Source organism: Ahaetulla prasina, chromosome 2 (assembly GCF_028640845.1).
Source record: "Ahaetulla prasina isolate Xishuangbanna chromosome 2, ASM2864084v1, whole genome shotgun sequence".
Classification (NCBI taxonomy): domain Eukaryota; kingdom Metazoa; phylum Chordata; class Lepidosauria; order Squamata; family Colubridae; genus Ahaetulla; species Ahaetulla prasina.
In genome coordinates, this window is record NC_080540.1 from 156,642,094 (window position 1) to 156,663,809 (window position 21,716).

General features: G+C 40.9%; 1 protein-coding gene across 2 annotated transcripts; it reads right to left on the reverse strand.

The window, feature by feature from the left end:
- Positions 1-3,256: 3,256 nt before the first annotated feature.
- NABP2 (nucleic acid binding protein 2) lies at positions 3,257-19,113 on the reverse strand. Of its 2 annotated transcripts, XR_009153295.1 has the most exons (9): positions 18,957-19,113; positions 18,526-18,620; positions 16,951-17,055; positions 15,660-15,798; positions 14,334-14,405; positions 11,851-11,932; positions 8,735-8,798; positions 4,526-6,822; positions 3,257-3,856 (listed from the first exon to the last, which is right to left on the reverse strand). XR_009153295.1 is itself a non-coding variant. In XM_058167654.1 (8 exons), the coding sequence occupies exons 3-8, from the start codon at positions 17,027-17,029 to the stop codon at positions 6,626-6,628; spliced, it is 633 nt and encodes a 210-aa protein (XP_058023637.1). In that variant the 5' UTR covers positions 17,030-17,055; positions 18,526-18,620; positions 18,957-19,113; the 3' UTR covers positions 4,231-6,625. The 2 variants fall into 2 exon arrangements, 1 of the variants encoding a protein (XP_058023637.1); XM_058167654.1 differs by lacking the exon at positions 3,257-3,856 and having other exon boundaries at positions 4,231-6,822.
- Positions 19,114-21,716: the final 2,603 nt, after the last annotated feature.

Sequence of the window (21,716 nt, forward strand, 5' to 3'; positions counted from 1 at the left end):
TTACTCGAAACTTGACAAGCTTTATTGAAATTTCCAAGTAAGGAAATTTAGGAAGAGTGCAATGTCTTGATGAGAGAGAAAAATCAACATTTCTGATAATCGGGTTTATGAGTGCCAGACACGATGGGGACATGAGGCAGTGTAGCAATACATAGATGACTCAACTTCGGTATTTGAGCAAATTGTTGTATGAGAACTGTTAAGTTCTGGAAGTAACGAGGCTGGAGACCAGGGTAGTGACAACAGCTCTTTAATATAGGGTGAACCCAGCAACAGGCTGGGGGAAAAACCTCTCCTTTTATACAGTTCTGCTGGAGGCTTTCCAATCAACAGCGTGCTGATTTCCGCTCAAATATTTAAAGGTACAACTGTTAATACATAACACTCCTCCCCTCCCAGAAAACACTTTGTCTCTATTTACATATTTATTTACATGTTATTTTTCGACGTAGTCACGCAAATAACCTGGGCGTCTCCTAGTTCTTTCTGACCTGCGCGGTTCAGTTCTGGGTGGTGTTTTGAGCTGGTCGGAGGGGCTGTTTTCTCCTCCCAGCTCTTTCTCTGGGCCATCGGGCTCCGGATTATTGGCCGACTCTTTTTCTTGGCCATCCGGCCTTGGATTAATTTTGGAATTTTCCCTGCTGTTTCCCTCGGGGACCTGATGGCGTCGCTGGAACTCTGGGACCTCAGCTAAGTCTTGCGCCTCCCCCGGGTCATTGTCAGCTGTGGATTCAAAATGGTATTGGTCATTATCTGTCTCTATTGGTCTGGTTTGGTCAGTTATTCGTTTCCTTAACTGGTCTATGTGGCGCCGCCACACTCGGTTGTCTGGTAGCTCTACCACGTACGATTTTGGGCCGGTTATCTTTGTTATTTGTCCTGCGAACCAACTCGGGCCGTCCCCATAGTTTCGGGCCCACACCCGGTCGCCTATGCACATTTCCCTTGTCTTTTCTAGTTCCCCCTTGTAACCCTCGGGTGTGTAATGGGGGTTCAAGCGGTCAAGTGGGCACCGGAGTTTCCGTCCCATTAACAATTCGGCTGGGCTTTTTCCAGTGGCCGTGCTTGGGGTTCTGTGCTGGACGGCTAGGAAAAAGTCTATTTTTGTTTGCCAGTCACCTGGTTTGAGCCTGGACAATGCCTCCTTAGCGCTCCGGACGGAACGCTCTGCAAGGCCATTCGACGCAGGGTGGAAAGGCGCAGAGAGGGCATGTCGGATGCCTTCCTCTGCCAGGTACTCTTCAAACTGGGCTGCCGTGAATTGGGGCCCATTGTCGGACACCAGAGTGTCCGGCAACCCGTGAGTTGCGAATAGGTGGCGCAGGGTTGCGATTACTGCTTCGGCCGTAGTGGACTTCATGAGTATGATCTCCAACCATTTGGAAAATGCGTCCACCACCACTAGGAACGTTTGGCCGTGAAAGGGGCCAGCAAAATCAATGTGGATTCTTGACCAAGGCCCTTGGGGCTTTTCCCATTCTCTGACTGGGGCTGTTGGGGGTAGAGGTCTGGACTCTTGGCAAGCTTGGCATTTCCCTACCCTCTCAGCAATCTCTGCGTCCATGAGTGGCCACCATACATAGCTTCTAGCTAACCCCTTCATCCTTACGATGCCTGGGTGACCCTCGTGGAGGAGGTCCAATACCTTTCCCCTTAACTTAACAGGAATTATTACACGATCACCCCATAACAGGCACCCCCCTTGAGCCGAGAGCTCATCTCGTTTCTTAACAAATTCTTTGAACCGTTCGCCCGGCGCAGCGGGCCACCCTCTCTGTACCCAACCGAGTACAGTCCTTAACACAATGTCGGTATGATGCCGAGCCACTTCCTTAGATGTGACTGGGCCAGAGTCCAACGAGTCAATAAGGAGGATGGGCGTCCCCGGAGTGGGGTCTTCGGTCGCCCCTGGTAGTGGGCATCGGCTTAACGCGTCTGCATGCCCCACTTCTTTTCCTGGTCGATGCTGCAGCTTGTACGAATAAGCGGCTAAGAATATAGTCCATCGGGTCAAGCGTGGCGAAAGTGCCACAGGCGTTGGGCGGTCGCCAGCCAGTAATCCTAGTAGCGGTCTGTGGTCAGTCACGATTTCAAAATTCCGCCCAAAGACATACTCGTGGAATTTTTTGACCCCTGATACAATGGCTAGTGCTTCTTTGTCTAATTGACTGTAGTTCCTCTCTGGGGAGGACATCGTTCTAGAGTAGAACGCTATAGGGGCTTCTGTGCCGTTTGGAAGTCTATGGCTGAGTACAGCCCCCACCCCATAAGGGGATGCATCGCAAACCAGCACTAGGGGTAGTGAGTCGTGATATTGGATGAGCAGGCTATCACTTGAGAGCAGGTTCTTTACTGCTTCAAAAGCCCTATTTTCTGACTTTCCCCAAGACCAAACAGTATTTTTCCCTAAGAGCCTATGCAGCGGTTCCATAGCAGTTGCTTTGTTCTTTAAAAGACCGCGTAAAATTAACCAATTCCAGGAATGCCTGCAGCTCTGCTTTGTTTTTGGGCGCTGGAGCCTTCCTAATTGCCTTAACCTTGCTCTCAGTAGGGTGAATTCCTTTCTTGTCTATCCGGTAGCCCAAGAAATCGACCGATTCGACCCCTATCTGGCATTTATTTGTCTTGACTTTTAACCCGGCTGTCCGGAAAATGCTCAAGACCTTTCTTAACCGCTCCCCCAATTCCTCCATGTTTTCCCCTGAAATTAGGACATCATCGAAGTAGGGAACTACCCCTGGGAGCCCTTGCAGTAGTCGTTCCATCAGGTTTTGGAACAGCCCTGGTGCCACACTAACCCCAAATTGCAATCGGGTGCACTTGAATGCCCCCCTGTGCGTCACAATCGTTTGGGCTTGGCTGTGCGGGCGTCTACTGGCAGTTGTTGGTAGGCTTGGGCCAAGTCTAACTTTGCAAAGACTTGCCCTTGCCCCAAAGAGTGCAATAAGTGTTGCACCACGGAACCGGGTAAGCGCTTTTCTGTAAGGCTTTGGCGCGGTGGTTCTTAGCAAAGTCTGTAGAGTTGGCCACGACACCGACTGCAACGGCGTTGGCTCTGCCAGGGCTTCCGCGATGTCGATGACCTCCGACCGCAGTGGCTTAAGAAATAAGCCCTTTTCGGTTGTCTGGAACTCCGCAGTTCGTTGGCTTCTAGAAACTTTCAAACGGGTCATATCGTTCCCCATTTCTCCTTAGCCGGGTCAACGGTGCGGGTGGAGTGTAACTGGCCATCTCGCCTTTTCTGCCCTGGATTTGCTGGGTTCGGGTCTATCGTGCTTCAGCTCGGTTCTGGTTCTCCTCAGCCTCGAGATCCCATCCTCGTCGCCAATGTTAAGTTCTGGAAGTAACGAGGCTGGAGACCAGGGTAGTGACAACAGCTCTTTAATATAGGGTGAACCCAGCAACAGGCTGGGGGAAAAACCTCTCCTTTTATACAGTTCTGCTGGAGGCTTCGTCCAATCAGCAACGTGCTGATTTCCCGCTCAAATATTTAAAGGTACAAACGTTAATACATAACAAGAACAATTATAGTTTTGTTGGAAGAAATGTCCATTTGGGGTCAGTTCCAAGTGGGAAGAAAGACACTGGAAACATGGAGGCTGTTTGGAAAGATGGTTTAACAGTGGACAGGACCACATGTTTTTTTGGGGGGTCCTAGGCAAATGAGCCCATGGGTGAGAGAGAGATTTATACCGTCTTGGGCCCCGCCTTAGAGTTTCCTGTTCCTGTATAAGGGCAGGTGTCCTGATTGGTTGCCAGACTCCCATCGGGCCATGCAGGGGTAACTTTGTAGATTGTCGAGTCCCAGGCTTGGTTGAATCATGCTGGGTGATGATGTAATGAAGAGGGTTGTGTTCTGAAAGAGTGTTAGGCAATTACTATTATGGCTTAATAGCTTTGTCCTGGTTTGGATCTTCAGTGAGGGCTAATCCTATCATGTCCTGAGGATGAAGGTCTTTGTTTTGTAGATAAGCTGGTCCAGCCTTTCTGGGGCTATTAACAAGGGTGGGGGCTGCTTTCCAAGAGCATGTTTCTCCTTTTCTCATCCAGAGAGGTATAATATTGTGCCTTTTTAATATTTCCTAGAATATTTCATTCTTCCAGGAGGGGGGTGGGTGCTAACTTCCCACAGTTTCCATAGTACCAATTTGAGTCAAGGCTAAAAAAAAATCTTGCCTTGATTTGTATATTTTAAAATTACTTTAGAAACTTAGTTTTAACAACCAGTTTTATTCAGCTGCTTATTCCAATGGATGGAGGGGTGAATATTTTACATATAAATCACAAAGATTTATTTTCCTCATATACATCTGGAGGTGTTAAATAAATTTATAGCACTTTTTTGCAGATAAGGCAATATACTCTTCAATTTCTTTTTATAGGAATGGGCGCATAGGACAATATCCTAGTAAGGTATTAAATTCTACAGTAACTATGCTGAAACCCTAAAACATTCCATATTTCTATAGCTTGCTGTTTCTTTCAGCTCAAAGAAAAATGGGAGAGTACTCAAGTATTAACTTACCAAAAATTACACTGCCATTCTCCCAATTTCAAAGTTCAGTAATTTTCATTTACTATGGTAGTAATCATCCTACAGTCATATTTTAATTACTTTTCCAATAACCAAATCATGGCTTTTCCACCTGCACGATATATTTTCATCTGAAAAGGAAACGCCAATCTGTTATTTCAAACTTAAGAGGAAAGGAAAACAATTCTGGCAAAATGGCATCAGTAAATTTGCTTCAGATGGGACAAGAGAACTGAGATATTATCTAATTCCCAATGTCCCCATTCTTTCCATGATACCAAGGGAGTCCTGTAATTCATAGTTTCATCTCATTAAGCATTTGCACGTCATGGAGATGTTCAAAGAATAAGGTCAGAATTTATTCCCCAAATATTCATAGTTGTTATTGTTCATTTAGTACAGTCAATAACCACACCACACTACCGTAAACAATGAAGTTCTTATAAGAATTAATTCAAGCAATTATTTTGGAAAGGGCAACAATGGAAAAGAGCAAAAAGGTGGGACAGGAGCCAAACAACTATATAACAAAGAATTTCAAAACATATTTAAATGTTTAAGCAGCTGCATTCATTCATAATTACAAACAAAAAGTAAGACATTTCTTTTGATGTTTTATTGGCATTAAAATGGTTGTAACTTTGGCAACAGTTTCACGATAAAGACCTCCCTCTTCCTTTTAAAATGCTTAGATCTGTTTGTGATGAAGGCTGATGGTCATGCTTCTTCAAATAAGTGAGAGTCAGACAATATATAGCTTCCTGAAAGCTTTGCAGAATTTTGGCTTAGGATAGTTCCTTGTTTTTTTCTAATTATGCAGATGGGAAAGAGATATTAAATTAAAATATACATGACAAATGCCCCATAACACTCTTACAATGTCAGAAGATTCTGACTGTCTTTTTAAAAAGTTTGTATAGGTCTTCCAGTTCAAAGGTAAACAGACTTGATCTTGTGTCTGCATGAGGACCCAAAATAGGAGCTGTGACTGTAGTCAGGAAGCTCAATCTAGACAGCCTCTGATATACGGTTTCCTGGACTAGAAGACCTCCAAGATCCCTTCCAACCCTATTCTATGCTCTACTGGAATGTAAAAAAAATTCAATATCTCCACACAATAATCAATGTTTGCAATAGTGGCGAATATCTATCTGAATAATTAATGTTTAAAAACCATTAACTTTCATAACAATTAAAAGTTAGGATTTTAAAACAAAGATTAATTTGTTGTCAGTTTTGCTGTACTTTTACCATGTTGTTTTTAGAAACCTCTCTAAAGTTTGCTGTAAATTATAGTGTCACTTTTGGGGAAATAGCTGTAGCAATAGCAATAGTGCTTAGACTTTACAGCACTCTCTGAGAGGTTTACAACATCAGCATATTTCCCTCAACAATCTGGATCCACATTTTACCGACCTTTGAAGGATGGATGGCTGAGTCAACCCTGAGCCCGTCAGGATCGAACTCCAGATTGTGAGCAGAGTTAATTTGCAATACTACATTCTAACCGCTGCTCTACCAGGGCTCTTGGATATGACAAGGCTCTGTTATTGGCCAATCCTAAGGTTGTTTGGGAAAGTATGGCATCAGTTGTCGTTGCCCAACTGTACTTCCTTGAGAAGTTATGAATCATATTCATTCCAATTCATAGATTAAAAAGAGTAAGGAAGGAGCTTTAAGAAGTACAGACCTAAATACAAAAACTCATGCCCAACTCACAGGAGCTTATTCTCTGGGAAGATAATGGACAGGAACAAAATACTATCAGGTAAACAGATGGCAGGTCAATTGTTATTGATTTCCAGCAAAAAACAAGTGCAACTTACAATATTTGAGGATTCCTAAAAGGCAAGGCAAGCCTTTCAGTAGAAACACTGAAGACTGTTATCTCTCACCCAATCACAACACCCCATGTTAAAAATACATTTCAGTGGTTAAACGTTAGGTTGTTCCCATAGTCTCTACTTCAGCCTAGTGTACCCATGACTTCTCCTCAGCAGCAGCTGTTTTGCCTCAGAAAGAGGCACAAAGTAGTATTGCAGGCAGTGGAGGAAAGAGGTATCCAAAACTTTCCTGAACCTACAGCCCCTGCTATCTCTTGCTACTTCTCCGTGTCTCTTTGCCATTGCTGACTGGGTTTGAGGAGGACCCTATGCTTGATGAGCTTCCACCTTGATGGTTGGGTTGACTCCTAGTAATGCGACTGGTGGTAGGATGGGTTGAGATGCTGGGTTGGTGGAGAGCACCACCAGAGGGGATCAACCCATTGCCATTCTGGTTCTCTGCAGCTGAAGCCAAATAAGATAAAGGAACATAGAAAGATATGAGTGAAACAAGATCAATGAAGCTACAAAATTCAGTGTAATCTTGAAAACCAGAGTTATTATGAAAGATTTGTCCCTACATTAAAAAATCCTGTATGGAGTTCTCAGACAAGGACCCGCAAAGGAGGCCAAAGGAGTATGAGCAAGAAAAATGATCCCCCCCCCTCCCCAAAATAGGTGAAAAGGTAAAGGCGACGCCCAGGGGAAGGGCCTTCTCTGTGGGGGCTCCCGCCCTCTGGAACGAACTCCCCCCAGGACTTCGTCAACTTCCGGACCTCCGAACCTTTCGCCGCGAGCTTAAAACTCACTTATTCACCTGCGCTGGACTGGGTTAGTTTTTTAAGTTTATGGGTTTTTAATGGGTTTTATTTCTAAATTTTAATTCTGGCCAATTTAATAAGTTTTTTAATTGTATTTTAACTGTATTTATAGTGTATTATGTATTTTTACTTGGCTGTGAACCGCCCTGAGTCCTTCGGGAGAAGGGCGGTATACAAATTTAAATAATAAATAAATAAAAATAATAAATAAAGAAGCCAAAGGGGGAGACATTTGCTTGTTGGTTTCTAGATGGCAGCAACTTGATTTTGGACCTGGATTTCATTTCTTTGATTAGAGTACCAATGCTAGATCCTCTGCCAGATGATTCTCCAAGGAGGAACTTCTACAGGTTTGCAGCAAGTCACCAGGCAACAAGACCATGGCTTCTAGCCCACAGCTCTGTACGTGTCCTGCCAATCAAACGGAGACTAGCCCAGAAGTTGAGATTGACATCACAGTAAGCAGGGTTAGCAGCCTTCTCAAGGGCAGCAACTTACTTCCCTGAGCAGCTGAACATCCCCAGGGATCATCACAATGCCCTTCTGCTCATTTTTCTGAGTTTTCCAAGGAGAGACAATAATTGGATGGGCACAGGAACCCTCATGAAGGATAAACTGCTCATCTTTTAATGGCCCCTTTCAGTTCACTTTTTGGGAGTTTGGGAGAAGTCTCAGGTGAAGGTTGGAGGCCTCCCGTTCCCTACTCCACCCTTACTTTCAAATCCGCACATAAATATTGTACCAGTAAGACTGCCTTCTCTGCTACTAAATCCTGAGATGCCGGGAGAAATCATGTGGCCTCCTCACTAGTGCATTGACATATGGCTTGTTGACCATACAAAGCACTAATTTTATTCCTGTGTAACATCGTCATAAATCATGGTTATAAACCACAGTACCTAAATTAATCAAGGTAGTACTTGACTTACAATCATTCATTTAGTGACTGTTCGAAGTTAACAACAGAACTAAAAAAAAGTGATTTATGAACATTTTCATATTTACAACTGTTACAGCATCCTCAGGGTCACGCAATCAAAATTTGGGTGCTTGGCAACTGGCATGGATTTATGACAGTTGCATTGTCCCTGGATAATGTGATCACCATTTATAATCGTCCCGGCTGGCTTCTGACAAGCAAAGTCAATGGGGGAACCTGATTTGCTTAATGACTGCATGATTCACTTAACTGTAGCGATTTGCTTAAGAACTGTCACAAAAAGGGTCGTAAAATGAGGCATAACTCACTTAACTGCATTGCTTAGCAATCAAAATCTTGGACTCAGTTATGATTGTAAGTCAAGGATTACCTTTATGTAACAATAAGCTAAAACCAAGTAAATCATAATTAACATGTATGCAAATCACTCAAAATCAATGAGCAGAAAAGGCCCAGTTTATGATGTAGTATTATATGCAAGCCCAGCTACACGTTTATGCACTAGCCAGCCAATAAATTAACCCACTCTATTTATAAATCTATAAATCAGATTGTCAGAATGTCATCAAGGCAAGAGGAGACCTTTCTCTCACTAGCTTGGATCCAGATGTATTACCTGTTGATGTAGAAGGTCCTGATGTAGTTTGAGACGTTGTAGGGGCTGCACTGTCATTCGGTGTCTATAAGACAGAACCAAAACAACTATTTTAACCCATGCAGAAATTCTAGATTTAAAAGACCCTGGGCTTAGAGGACAGGGAGGAAACCAATCCAACTATCCACCCAAAATTTCTAAATGTGGGTTCAGAATGGGTGCAGAAGAAGAGGAAGCATAAACTATGTTGTTGTTCTTAGTCGCGAAGTCGTGTCCAACCAATCGCGACCCCATGGACAACATTCCTCCAGGCCTTCCTGTCCTCTACCATCTTCTGAAGTCCATTTAATCTCATTCTGACTGCTTCAGTGACTCCATCCAGCTACCTCATTCTCTGTTGTCTCCTTCTTTTGCCCTTAATCGTTCTCAGCATTAGGCTCTTCTAAAGCATAAACGATATTAAATTACAAAACAAAAACCTCTTCCACAACAAGGCAACAAGATCTGGCTGGCATGATATTATCTGGAAAATATTACTGAGAGATGAGTCTAGCCAACTAGCAAGTACATTTGCTCCCATTTAAAGTCCTACTCATACTGTTGAGTTAGATCCATTCAGGCATCCAATAAATTTGCCAAATCCATATCCTGAGATTTTGTATTATTATTTATTAGATTAGATTCTCATATTTTCTCAGGAAACTCAAGGTTGGGAATATGTGGATTTTGTTCCCATAACTCAATGAGGCATGTTTGTCTGAGACAAACCACCTGGTGAGTTTGCATGACTGAGGATGGACTTCAATCCAGCTTCTCTCAAGTGCAATCCAATCCAATTAACCACTACTCATGCAGGAGTACCCCCTCAGCTTCTGCTTATCCCTTCACATTTCATCAAAATGGCTCTTTAACATGCAAAAACTCTCTCAGGTTACAGACCTGAAAAGTTTATTATCCCCCTTTTTTTAAAAGGAAAGCCAGGATAGGCTACCCAGCTTCAGGGGTCCATACGAAGGGTCAATTTCTTCAATGTGGCTGGTGTAATTAGTTAACTGAAGCCATGACTCTTTTTAATGGCTACCACATGTATTGCTTATTTATTTATTTATTTATTTTATTTGATTTTTATACCGCCCTTCTCCCGAAGGACTCAGGGCGGTGTACAGGCATAATAAAACCAACAATACAATATACAAATTTAAAATACGATTTAAAAAACTTATTTTAAATTAGCCCAATGATTAAAATTTACCATACTAAAAAACCCCGTTTAAAATTAATAAATTTAAACAATAAAATCCCATTTTAAGCCAGCCCCGCGCGGATAAAAAGATGAGTCTTGAGTTCGCGACGAAATGTCCGAAGGTCGGGTATTTGGCGTAAACCGGGGAAGTTCGTTCCAGAGTGTGGGAGCCCCCACAGAGAAGGCCCTTCCTGGGGCCGCCAGCCGACATTGTTTGGCGGACGGCACCCTGAGAAGTCCCTCTCTATGGGGCGTCACGGGTCGGTGGGAGGCATGTGGTAACAGCAGGCGGTCCCGTAAGTACCCAGGTCCTAAGCCATGGAGCGATTTAAAGGTCATAACCAACACCTTAAAGTGCACCCGGAAGGCCACAGGCAGCCAGTGCAGTCTGCGCAGGGGCGGTGTTACATGGGAGCTACGCGTAGCTCCCTCTATAACCCGCGCAGCTGCATTCTGGACTAACTGAAGCCTCCGAGCGCACTTCAAGGGGAGCCCCATGTAGAGAGCATTACAGTAATCCAAGCGAGAGGTAACGAGCGCATGAGTGACTGTGCATAAGGCATCCCGATCAAGGAACGGCCGGAACTGCCGAACCAGGCGAACCTGGTGGAAGGCCCTCCTGGAGACGGCCGTCAAATGGTCTTCAAACGACAGCCGATCATCCAGGAGGACCCCCAAGTTGCGCACCCTATCCTTTGGGGCCAGTAACTCGCCTCCAACAGCCAGCCGCGGCTGCAGCAGACTGAATCGGGGTGCCGGTATCCACAGCCACTCCGTCTTGGAGGGATTAAGCTTGAGCCTGTTTCTCCCCATCCAGACCCGTACAGCTTCCAAACACCGGGACAGCACTTCGACAACTTCATTGGGGTGGTCCGGAGTGGAAAAGTACAGCTGGGTGTTGTCAGCGTACTGCTGGTATCTCACCCCGAAACCACTGATGATCTCACCCAACAGCTTGCATGTGGGACTTGTATCCCTGGTCTTGCCTGACACTTGAGATCCATGACACCTTCTGTAGTCATTTCTCTAGATGATCTGAATCTACAGACCTTGGTTGGGACTAGCAGAGGGTGAAGCCCAAAACATCAGGCTCACTTGTCCTGCATTATATTGTGTAATTAGGTTGTGTACGCTCCCTCAGTTAAGATTGACTTCTGAGCACTTTATGGAGGCAACATATACTGTATATGTCATTGTCAACAGAACTAAAGAGGTCTTTCTCATTCCTTTTTCAAGAATGTTTTTTTTTTCGTTTTTCAACTTTCTGGCTCAATCAATATCTCCAATAGTGGTTGTTGGAGTCCTATCCATGTAATAAGCAAGTCTCCTTTAGTTTAGTTCCTGAGTCCAAGTTGGGCCAATGCTGCCACCTGCTGAAAGTTTCTCTTGATAGGCACATCTAAAACCTGGCTTCTACAAAATGTAAAAGAAGCATAGGATTTTAAAGAGAAGAAATGCAACAGGAGTTGGTTACCACAAGAGGCATATTTTTAAAGGATTCTGCTTCAGCAAAAAGAAATGGCAAGAAGAGTACCAGTCATAATGTGATTGGGCAAGGAATGGTTCTTAGGCTTATAAAACCCATCATTAAACATGTATTTCACACCTCGACATCAGTTCACACAAAGATCCTTGCATTTTTTAAAATTTCCATATATATATATATATATATATATATATATATATATATATATATATATATATATATATATATATATATGTGCATACATATATACACAATATGTGTGTGTGTGTGTTTAGAAGCAATCTATAACTCTTTGTATCATTCATCATTCATAGTTAAGTTTTAAAGATTATGTCCAACCTATACTATCCCTGTGTCATATAGGTCACTAACTGAGAACAACCAAACTAAGGCAATTCTTATACTTACATTTTTGTTTTGCGACTGCTGGGCAACATAGTCAGGATTTGGCTCACTGAAATTTGGCACTTCTGAATAAATCATACAAAACCTAGAGAGCAGGAGATGCAACTGTCATTCAACTGATGATTTTTTTTCTTTGTTCTTTTTAATTCCCTCTCTTCAATAATGCATACTGCCTTGTCGTAATGAAACCGCAATATGTCCTATAGCGCAGGGGTCTCCAACCTTGGCCACTTTAGGACTCGTGGACTTCAACTCCCAGAGTTCCTCAGCCAGCAAAGCTGGCTGAGGAACTCTGGGAATTGAAGTCCACAAGTCTTAAAGTGGCCAAGGTTGGAGACCCCTGCTATAGCGGCTTATAGCTCATTTGAAAAAGAAACCCCAAGTCTTACAATCAAAGTGGCTTGAGAACAAAAGAAAAAAGAAGTTAGACAGAAGAAGAGAAACAAAATGAGGCACCTCTGAAATTATAACTGGGATGGAAATCCATCCCTAAGGGTTATTGCTTTGAAGATGAACTGAAGACTGCCACCCCTCCCCTGCAAACAGGTGCTAGAAAGTCCCTTTTTTCTAGTGCAGCAAGATGGAATAGCCATGCAAAACCAATCCTTTAACTACCTTTAACTTTTCTCTGGCAAATACAAACTTTTAAAAGCTCTGCTCTTCCAAACAATGGACTTTCAAGGGAGGTGGGAGGGAAGAATAAAGGTAGGAAAATATTAACTCAAGCTATTGAAATTAAAATTTGACCAGCCAGCAATGGCAACACTATGAATCTGGCATTAATGAGGCAAGATCATTTAAAGTGAGCCCCTGTTGAAGATCAAAGGAGGTGGGGTGTGTGTGCTCTGACTCAAACATCGACTAGAACAGCGATGGCGAACCTATGGCACGCGTGCCAGAGGTGGCGTGCAGAGCCCTCTCTGTGGGTGCTTGTGCCATCGCCCCAGCTCAGCCAGCTGGCTGTCAGGTTTTCAGAGCGCTGGCGCGGGCATACATACACTCACCTTCCGGTTTGGGCACTCTGTGCCTGAAAGGTTTGCCATTACTGAACTATCCTATAGTATGATAGACTTGCAGGGCCCAACATGCAACATACCGATGTAGTATAATGTAATGTTACATACATACATATAGGTATATGGGAATGTGTGTTAGTTATAACTTATTTGGGTTTAGGGATTCTATTTCTTTCATTTATTGAGTTATTGAAATGTATTTGGGGGTGGGGGGCCTGCACCAAGGGAGGCTCATTCAATTTCATTGTACACATGTTGTACATTGACAATAAAGATTTGATTTGATTTGATTTGAACTAGGAAATGCTTTATTTGACCTTGGACAAACTTTTTTTTATTTAAGATCAATTCATGGTTAGTGGAATAAATACATCAAGATCATTCTAACATTAAAACTGAGCACTGTGACGTAGTCTGAGATGTTCAGAGATCCAGCTTTAAAGAGGGAGTGATCAAGTGAATTAAGAGGGTGCACATAGCACCTTCTGGCAGTTCCTTAAATCAAACATATCTTTTCAAGGAATGCGAGGCAGCATCTCTACAATCCCAGAAGAGATGCAGCTTCTTCATGAAGTTGAAATTTTATGAAATGAAAGAGCCAGTTTGGTCTACTGGTTAAGGCAACAAGCTAGAAACTGGGAGACTATGAGTTCTAGTCCTGCTTTAGGCATTAAAGCTGGCTCTCTCTCAGTCCAAACCATCTTGGAGGATTGTTGTTGTGGGGAAAATATGAGGAAGGTGCATTAGATACGTTTGCTGCCTTAATTACTTATAAAGATAATAAAGGCAGGATTAAAATAAAATAAAATTTCAAGAGGAGTTACATGCCCCCATGCATTCTGAATTACCTTTTCCTCTTTGACCTACACATACTTAATATTATTCCTTGTCCTTTTTCACCACATTTTTCTTCCAAGGCATGTCTTTTTAGCCCAAAGATAGTGAACCTCTATAGGTCTATAAATTGATCTAAGTACGGCTAATATATGGCAATACATAAGCAGTTTAATAAAAATCATCATAACAAATCTTTATCAGCACAAATAACTGTAATAATTCAGCGTGAGTTTCTCAATGAAATATTACTGGGAAAGCTAGAGGTTCACTGTAAGACAAAACATAAAATGTATCTCGATACAAAGTGAAATGAAAATTAAATCTAGCATAGGGTGGAGATATTTATCCTAGAGAATTAAGAAGTGGTGGCATGATATTTAGAGCTGTGAATCAATTAGTGATTTACTAATGACAGATGGATTGTTAAATGTAACCAGAAATGTGCCAATGTGTTACCAATACCTTTCAACCTAGAAACAAAAGAAGACGTCTTCCATGGTTTCAGATACTTTACGTCTTCTAGGGCAGAACTATTCTTTAGCAAAAATCTGTGTTTGCACAACATTGGGAAAAAATCCACCTAAACATCCCCTAATCCTAGGAAGAACCATTGAAATGAACTGTGAGCCTTACTCTCCTACTTTCTGCAGATCTCCTCCACGCCCAGTGTACAGTGTCAAGCAGCCTTTGAAAATTGATGAGTACCTGATAAAGAAAAACTCGTGATTAAAAAGCAGCACACGATTCCTAGTTTTGCCCAAAAATAAATTTGTCTTTTTGGTGCATTGCATGAAACTCTACCTGTATACTATCTGTACAGTGCTCGTTTGTCCCTCACTGAAATAAACCAACCTTCCACACAAAAATGGTAATGGGTGCAAGAAAGGAGATTACATGTTCTTAAATCTCATTGAAACCAGTGATACCTTGAATTCAACAGATTAATTTCAACAGAGTACCCTTGAATTCAAATAACTTACTTCCAAGGAGCTATGTATGGGATCATGCTTTTAAGTTTTCTAGTTTTGCTCCAATTATTGGAATTGAACAAAAATGCTTAGTTAGTTGGGCTGACTGCAGAGTATGGCAAACTTATTAGTATGTTGGGCCTCTGCTAGCATGTTCATTCACATCAAAAAACACATCAAACACAACATCAAAAACGGTCAGAGCAATCTTACAGGATGCTCTGCTTGTATACAGGTAGTTCTTGTTTAGTGACTGTCTCATTTAGCAATTGTTCAGTGTTATAACAGTGATGAAAAACTTTACAACCAATTCTCACATTCTCAACCCTTGAAGGTCTCTAAACCAGGGAAAGCTGAAGTAAAATCATAAGACCACAGCAGTGGTTTCATATAGCAATGCTTCTCTTAACAACTGAGTTGCCAGTCCCAACTGTAGTCATTAAAAATAGGCTACCTGTACACCACTTTTAATAAGCAAACTCATGTGTTCTGTGTTTTGTTAACTATCATTTACCGGATAAGCAAAATTGGATGGGTTCAAATTACATACTGAGCCATAAATCATGGTTTATAAACCACAATACCTGGGTTCAGCTCCACATACTAAGCCAAAATTAAGCAAACTAAATTATGACCAAGGACAATGCATAAATTAAGCTTAAGTCTGCCTTTGTGTAAATCAGAGGAAAATGAACCTTAAAAACAACATGTACATTTGCAGAAGAAAATATATACAAGTCTAAGAATTAGGTTAAACGTCGCAGAAGTCTCAGATTCCCCGCCCCCACTCCCTTAAACTTTCCTAATAAAATTTAGGAAAGTGGTGACACATGTTAAATAACTATAATTTGTATGAGGTAATTTGAGCACGTTCCACAAAACAGCCAAGTCATACTTGGTGCTCTCTTGACGTAGGGTTTAGCCACAGTCTCAAAAATAACTCTTCCCTCAGCTTCTCCCAAGCTGTTCCTCTTGGAAAAATCCCCCATACCCTTTGGTGAGTCGGATGATATCGCCCGGCTGGATTAGATTCCCAACATCATCCCATACAGAGATGTTTATGCTGCCTGTTTTGTCAGCTACTTTACAGGTCCGTACTTCATGACCATCCTTTGTCTTGGTCACCCGGCCTAGTGATAGAACAAGAACCACAATTCAAGACAATTGCAAGGATTTGTTATCATGAGTGAAGGAGAGGGTTTTTTATCCGTCACTGCTTCACTCCAAATACACCCCACCTTCACCTGCATATTCTTTTAAGCCCAGAAGTTTAAATACTGAGCTTCTCTGTTTGTTTGCTTGTTTGTTTGTGTGCGTGTGTGTAAAACTGGAAGTAAATAGTTTAGATTATCTAAAAATTAATCCTTTTGCTGAGAGTTCAGTCTGCTCCTCTTTATCATAGAAACGTCTTCATGATCAGCAGCAGTAATCATGCCATACAGGTAGTCCTTGCTTCACAAGGATTATTGGGACCAGGATTTCCACCACTAAGTGATAAGGTCATATAGTGCAACCTCACAACTCTATTGCTAGCAACAGCAATTTTGACATTCCTTGTAGCTATCCTTAAGCAAATCCTGTCGGAAGTTTGAACAGTCACTGAATGAATGATCATTAAACAAGACCTGTATTACTTTCCCCCTCATATAAAAGTGCAGTTTTAAACCCACTAGGTGTACTGTAAATAGATATCATTGAGATCCCTAGGATGTAATTTATGTTAAACTTTGTAAAGTATTTTTTAAACTTACAAGCCAATAGGTACCACAAATTGTTTGGAAAACAAAGGGAGAAGTCAGAAATTAAATATTATGTATATTATTCTTAAGAATGATGTTTTTACTCCCCTTTTTAGCATTATAAATAATACTTTAGTGGAGATTTTGGGATTAAACTCATAAATATATACTTCTGCTTTGTATCACGAAAATAGTTCAATGTGCTTTGTTTGGTATGTTTTACCTTTCACTAATGTTATTTTGAGCATTAAAACTTCAATACCGGTAATTATCTGTCCATTTATATAAAGTATCTTTTTTAAAAAAATACAATTTTGTTTTAAATGAATTTTTTTTAGTCTGGTCAATCAACTTTGTTTGGAATAAGACAGCAATTAGTTAATCAATGAGAGAAAGAAAATCATTACAAAGCAATTACAAAAAAAGGCAGTAAAATATTTTATCCAGAATTTAAGAATTCTAGTGGAATAAGTAGCTTGGTCTCCCAACTGCTTATATAGTGATTAAAAAAAGCAAACCTGTCTTCTCTTCCATGTGACTTACCTGTTTCCAGCACAATGAATATAAGATTTAGATTTTTCATGCCTGGTTTAATATCCTTCACCAACGTTTCTGTTGTCATGTTAAATGGCTTCTGGTTTCCAATACCTGGCAAATAATTTTAAGTAGTCTTATATTCATAGATAGAACAAATAAGAAAATGCTGATTGTAGTAGATAACTATTCTACTTTAATCTTGAAGATATTACTTATGTACTCTTCTACTGATATAAAACACAGCCCGTGTCTAAATATGCAAAAATTATAAAGACACAGACATACAAGATGTGTAAGTTAAATTTATTCCTCCCATTATCACATTCTTCCTTCTGCTACAATTACTTGCAAGAAGTTGATATATTTTGGGCCCAATACCAAGACAGAATGTGAACAAAACTCATTTTTAAACAAAAAGATGCTTCTAAAGTATAGTAATGTGCAAACATCCTCACATTTGTACTTTTAGAAGCATCTTTCTGTTTAAAAGTTGTTCCCTTTCTCTCTTGAATAGTTTACACATTAGCCTATGATGTTTAAAAACAAATAAATGTAAAATATTATTCTGCAAGTGTTTTGTGATTCCGTATAGCTTTTGGTCTCAGAAGCTTTTCCAGTTTGTCAGAATCACAAGAGTCTAAACTCTGGTATTGGGCAAAATAGTATCAACTTCTTGCAAGTAGTTGTAAAAGAAGGAAGAAGGTAGGGTTTAAAATAAACCCTACATTTTAACATACAAGGGCTGGATTTAAGTAGCACATTAAGACATAATTTTATTTTATGTTGCAGTATGTTGCGTGAATACAATCAACTGTGGTTTGGTAAGCAAATTGATGGCTCAATATATGACCCTAACCAATATTATCCAAACCAGATACCTAATTTGGAAAATAAGCTTTGAAAAATCCAAAATAAAAAACAACAGCAATAAGGAGTTAAAGTACACATGCAAGAAATCAATTTCTACAATATTTGTCTATCAAGAAAGAAGGAGAATATTACTGGAAATACGTGCAGGAATATGGGCTGAATTCAGTACACCATCCCCAGGCACACACATCTTCTATCCCAAGTACACTTTAATTTCCATGAACATAAAACACACATTTATACATTTATGGCAAACTTCCTTGACAGAGATTTCAAATGCAAATGTTTTACATACAACTTCTATAAGCTACACAGCAAATCGCTATAGTTTTAATCAACTTACCACAAAAGGCAGTGTAAGAGCTTTTACTGATTACAACCTTAGAATGCATACATAAAATCACATTTTAATAGATTTCTTGTTTCCCTATTGCTAACAGGGCAGAAGCTTTCTGACACTCCCAGGGAAATTATAAAGAAAAATCAATACACTCGAGTGTAATTAATCCAAGTATCTAAAAAGATGGCTATAACATATACCCTCCCCTTCCCCATATCCATTCCCAAATTCCATCCATGTTTAAGCTGCTGTTGCCTATTTTTTTCTTTTTTTTTTCTTTTCAAATTATGAGCTCTTCTGGTATTTTATAAAAGCTAGTAATGCAGTTTTATCAGCTCTTAATTCCCACTAATCATTGTTACAATACCTACTTTGAACAAAACGTAATAATTTTTCAGCACATGTAGAAAGCCAGTTTCAAGGGAGGTTGTGTAGCATCCTTGATCTGGTCAGAGGTTTCATTCCACTGTGAAAAAGAAAAACAAATAAAGTACTTTCCATTGTTTCTTAGGGAATCATTTATCCTCCTCCCGATCAAATTACATCTTCTAGCCGTTTTTTGCTATGGGATTCCTCTCCATATGAAGCAGATACTATTATTCTTAAATAATATGCTTGCATTGTAATAATACAATTAAACGAAACATAGTTAAAAAGTTCAACAGAATAACTTAGTCAATATGCTAGTGAGCAGACTCGTTCCTACTGAACAGGTATTCTGCTGGCCCTGCAACATGTCCATATGTTTTTGTGCTATGTCCAAAGCAACAAATAATCTGTCGAAATCCCATATTCTTCTTACCTATAATCTCATGGCTATTAATTACATCTTCTTGTATAAAAGAAAGTCCCCATCACCACTTTTTCAGTGAAACAGCCAGAAGAACGTCCACTTGCAGACATTCCAGGAAGTATCCTGCAGCGTCCAGTCCAGCCAATCACAGCACAAGACAGTCCTTCGACATGTAGGAATGTTCCAATCTTCCAGCCAATTGCAAGCTGATAAAAACATTAAAGTGACAGTACCAACAACTGTAGACACTGTAGGGGGAGATCCGTGATTGTTCTATGGTAGCAAAAATAGAGCCTGGAGGATTTTTTTAACAGATTTTATTTCAAGGCATAGAGTTTCATGAACATGCAGCTCGCTTTATCTGATGCGTGGAGTAGCTCAACTGTTTTGTATGATTTAAATAGGTACTGTTTGTAGAGATGAAGGAGGGAGAGGAAGACTGTGGGTGCACAGATGAAAGTTGCATGGGAACAAATTACAAATTGTTTATCAATTAAGTTTAACGTCTTAAAAATCTATTGTGTTTGTTAATTAATATTGTGTATGCACCAAGACAAATTCCTTGTGTGTCCAATCACACTTGGCCAATAAAGAATTCTATTCTATTAAGATCTTCTGAAATAGCCTGAAATGTATTAATGGAAGTATAGCTATCTCAATTTTTGACCGCCAACAACTAATTACAAGCAGAGTCTTTTCTACCCTGAAAAATAATTTGCAATTTATTCAAATCTTGATATTTAAGAACTTAACTAGTGTACTCAAGACATGCAGTATTTCAATCAGTTTTGAAGTTAGTACATCATTGAATGTCTTCCTTTTGGGTTTCGTTTAAATATGGGCACAAGCTGGATTGCAAAAAATTAGAAACAAACAGTACAATTAACAGGCATCTTTGTAACATCCCACAAAATATCCCTAATTTACTGAATGCATTTTCTGTTAAAGGTTAAATTTAGATTGATATGTATTTTCTATTGTTCATAGTTGCAGCTTTTGCATTTAATAAAAATATGCATACATTTGCCTATTTTCATTTTAATAAGAATCTGTGCATTGATGTGACATGTTTATTCAAAGGGCTGGGAAATTTTAGCTATATTCTAATTACCGAGATCTGTCTAGCTCAGTGGTTCTCAACCTTTATAGTGCTGCGACCCCTTTAATACAATTCCTCACGATGTGGCGACCCCTTTAATACAATTCCCCACGATGTGGCAACCCCAACTGTAAAATTATTTTCGTTTTGAATTTATCGCACCTGAAGCCATATTGGCTAGCGATCTGAACTGCTTGCGATTGTCTTGAGGACGGAGGCATTAAAGCGGATACTCCTCCCCTATTAAGTTTATGGTGCCTGAAGCCAGATTAGGCTAGCGATTGGGAGTGATTGCAGCTGGCTTGAGAGGGAGACATCAGAGCAAAGATTTCTCTTTTTTAATTCATCGTGCCTGAAGCCGAATTCGGCTAGCGATTTGAAGAGCCTGCAGCTGGCTTGTGGAGTCAACCATTGGAGTGTGATTCTTCGACTCGCAAGTATACTTCCCATATTTCCGATGGTCTTAGGCGACCCCTGGCAAATCATCATTCGACCCCCAATGGGGTCCCTACCCACAGGTTGAGAACCGCTGCTCTAGCTGAAGGGGAAAAGATCTCTGGACAGATCTTTCTTCATGGAGTTATCTCTTCATGGAGATCTATCCAGCGAGGTGTTTTATTCTGCATCATTTGCAATCCCATGACAGGATTGGCTTTAGTATGGCAACCGGTTGCCAGCAGATCCTAAGTGTTGTGGAGTGCCATTTTGCAGGTGGTCAGTTGTTGTTATACTCCATGCTGAAGGGATAATTGTGGGTTTCTTCAGCCTCTTATTACTAGGTGATTTCAACCTCCTTTCCATGGGATCTGAGACAGCTTGAATATTCATTACCAAACATTCACTGCGCAGCAATATGTCAATTATACAGTTCTTGGGAACTTTTCCATCAATCCATGATCACGGGCAGCTCACTTCCTTATTATTTACTAAATTTGTATGGCACCTGACCCCCAGCAAGTTTACAAATTGTTAAAAAACTTCAAAACTAGAAAACAACAAGAACAAAAATGGCAGAGATAACTAGGTCAGATTGGAATAATGAGAAAGAAGAAAAGAGGGCTTTAATCATGCTTGCCAAAGGCCTGGGCAAAGAGCCAGGTCTTTAGTGCCTTCGAAACACCAATCAGGTGGAGGAGGCCAACTTATGCAGGGAGGAGAGACCTATTAAGAGGATTTGCCCCAAATGTATGGTGGATCCTCGTTGATAGCAATAGCAATAGCACTTAGACTTGTACTTCACAGTACTTTACAGCCCTCTCTAAGCAGTTTAGAGCCCTCTCTAAGCAGTTTACAGAGTCAGCATATTGCCACCAACAATCTGGGTCCTCATTTTAGCTACCTCGGCAGGAAGGAAGGCTGAGTCAATCCTGAGCCGGTCAGAATTGAACTGCCGAACTGCAGCCAGCAGTCAGCAGAAGTAGCCTGCAGTAATGCATTCTAACCACTGCGCCACCTTGGCTCACTGTGATGGCACTTGAGGAGTTCCCCAGCAATTAGATGCTGCTGCTTTTAGGTACTTTGTTGATCTTTAGAATACAGAGGCAATAGAGGTAGTCCTCGACTTACGATGATAACTGAGCCCAAAATTTCTGTTCCCAAGACAGAAGGCTATTAAGTGAATTTTGCCCCATTTTATGATCTTGACCTCATCTTCTGCAACAACACAAACT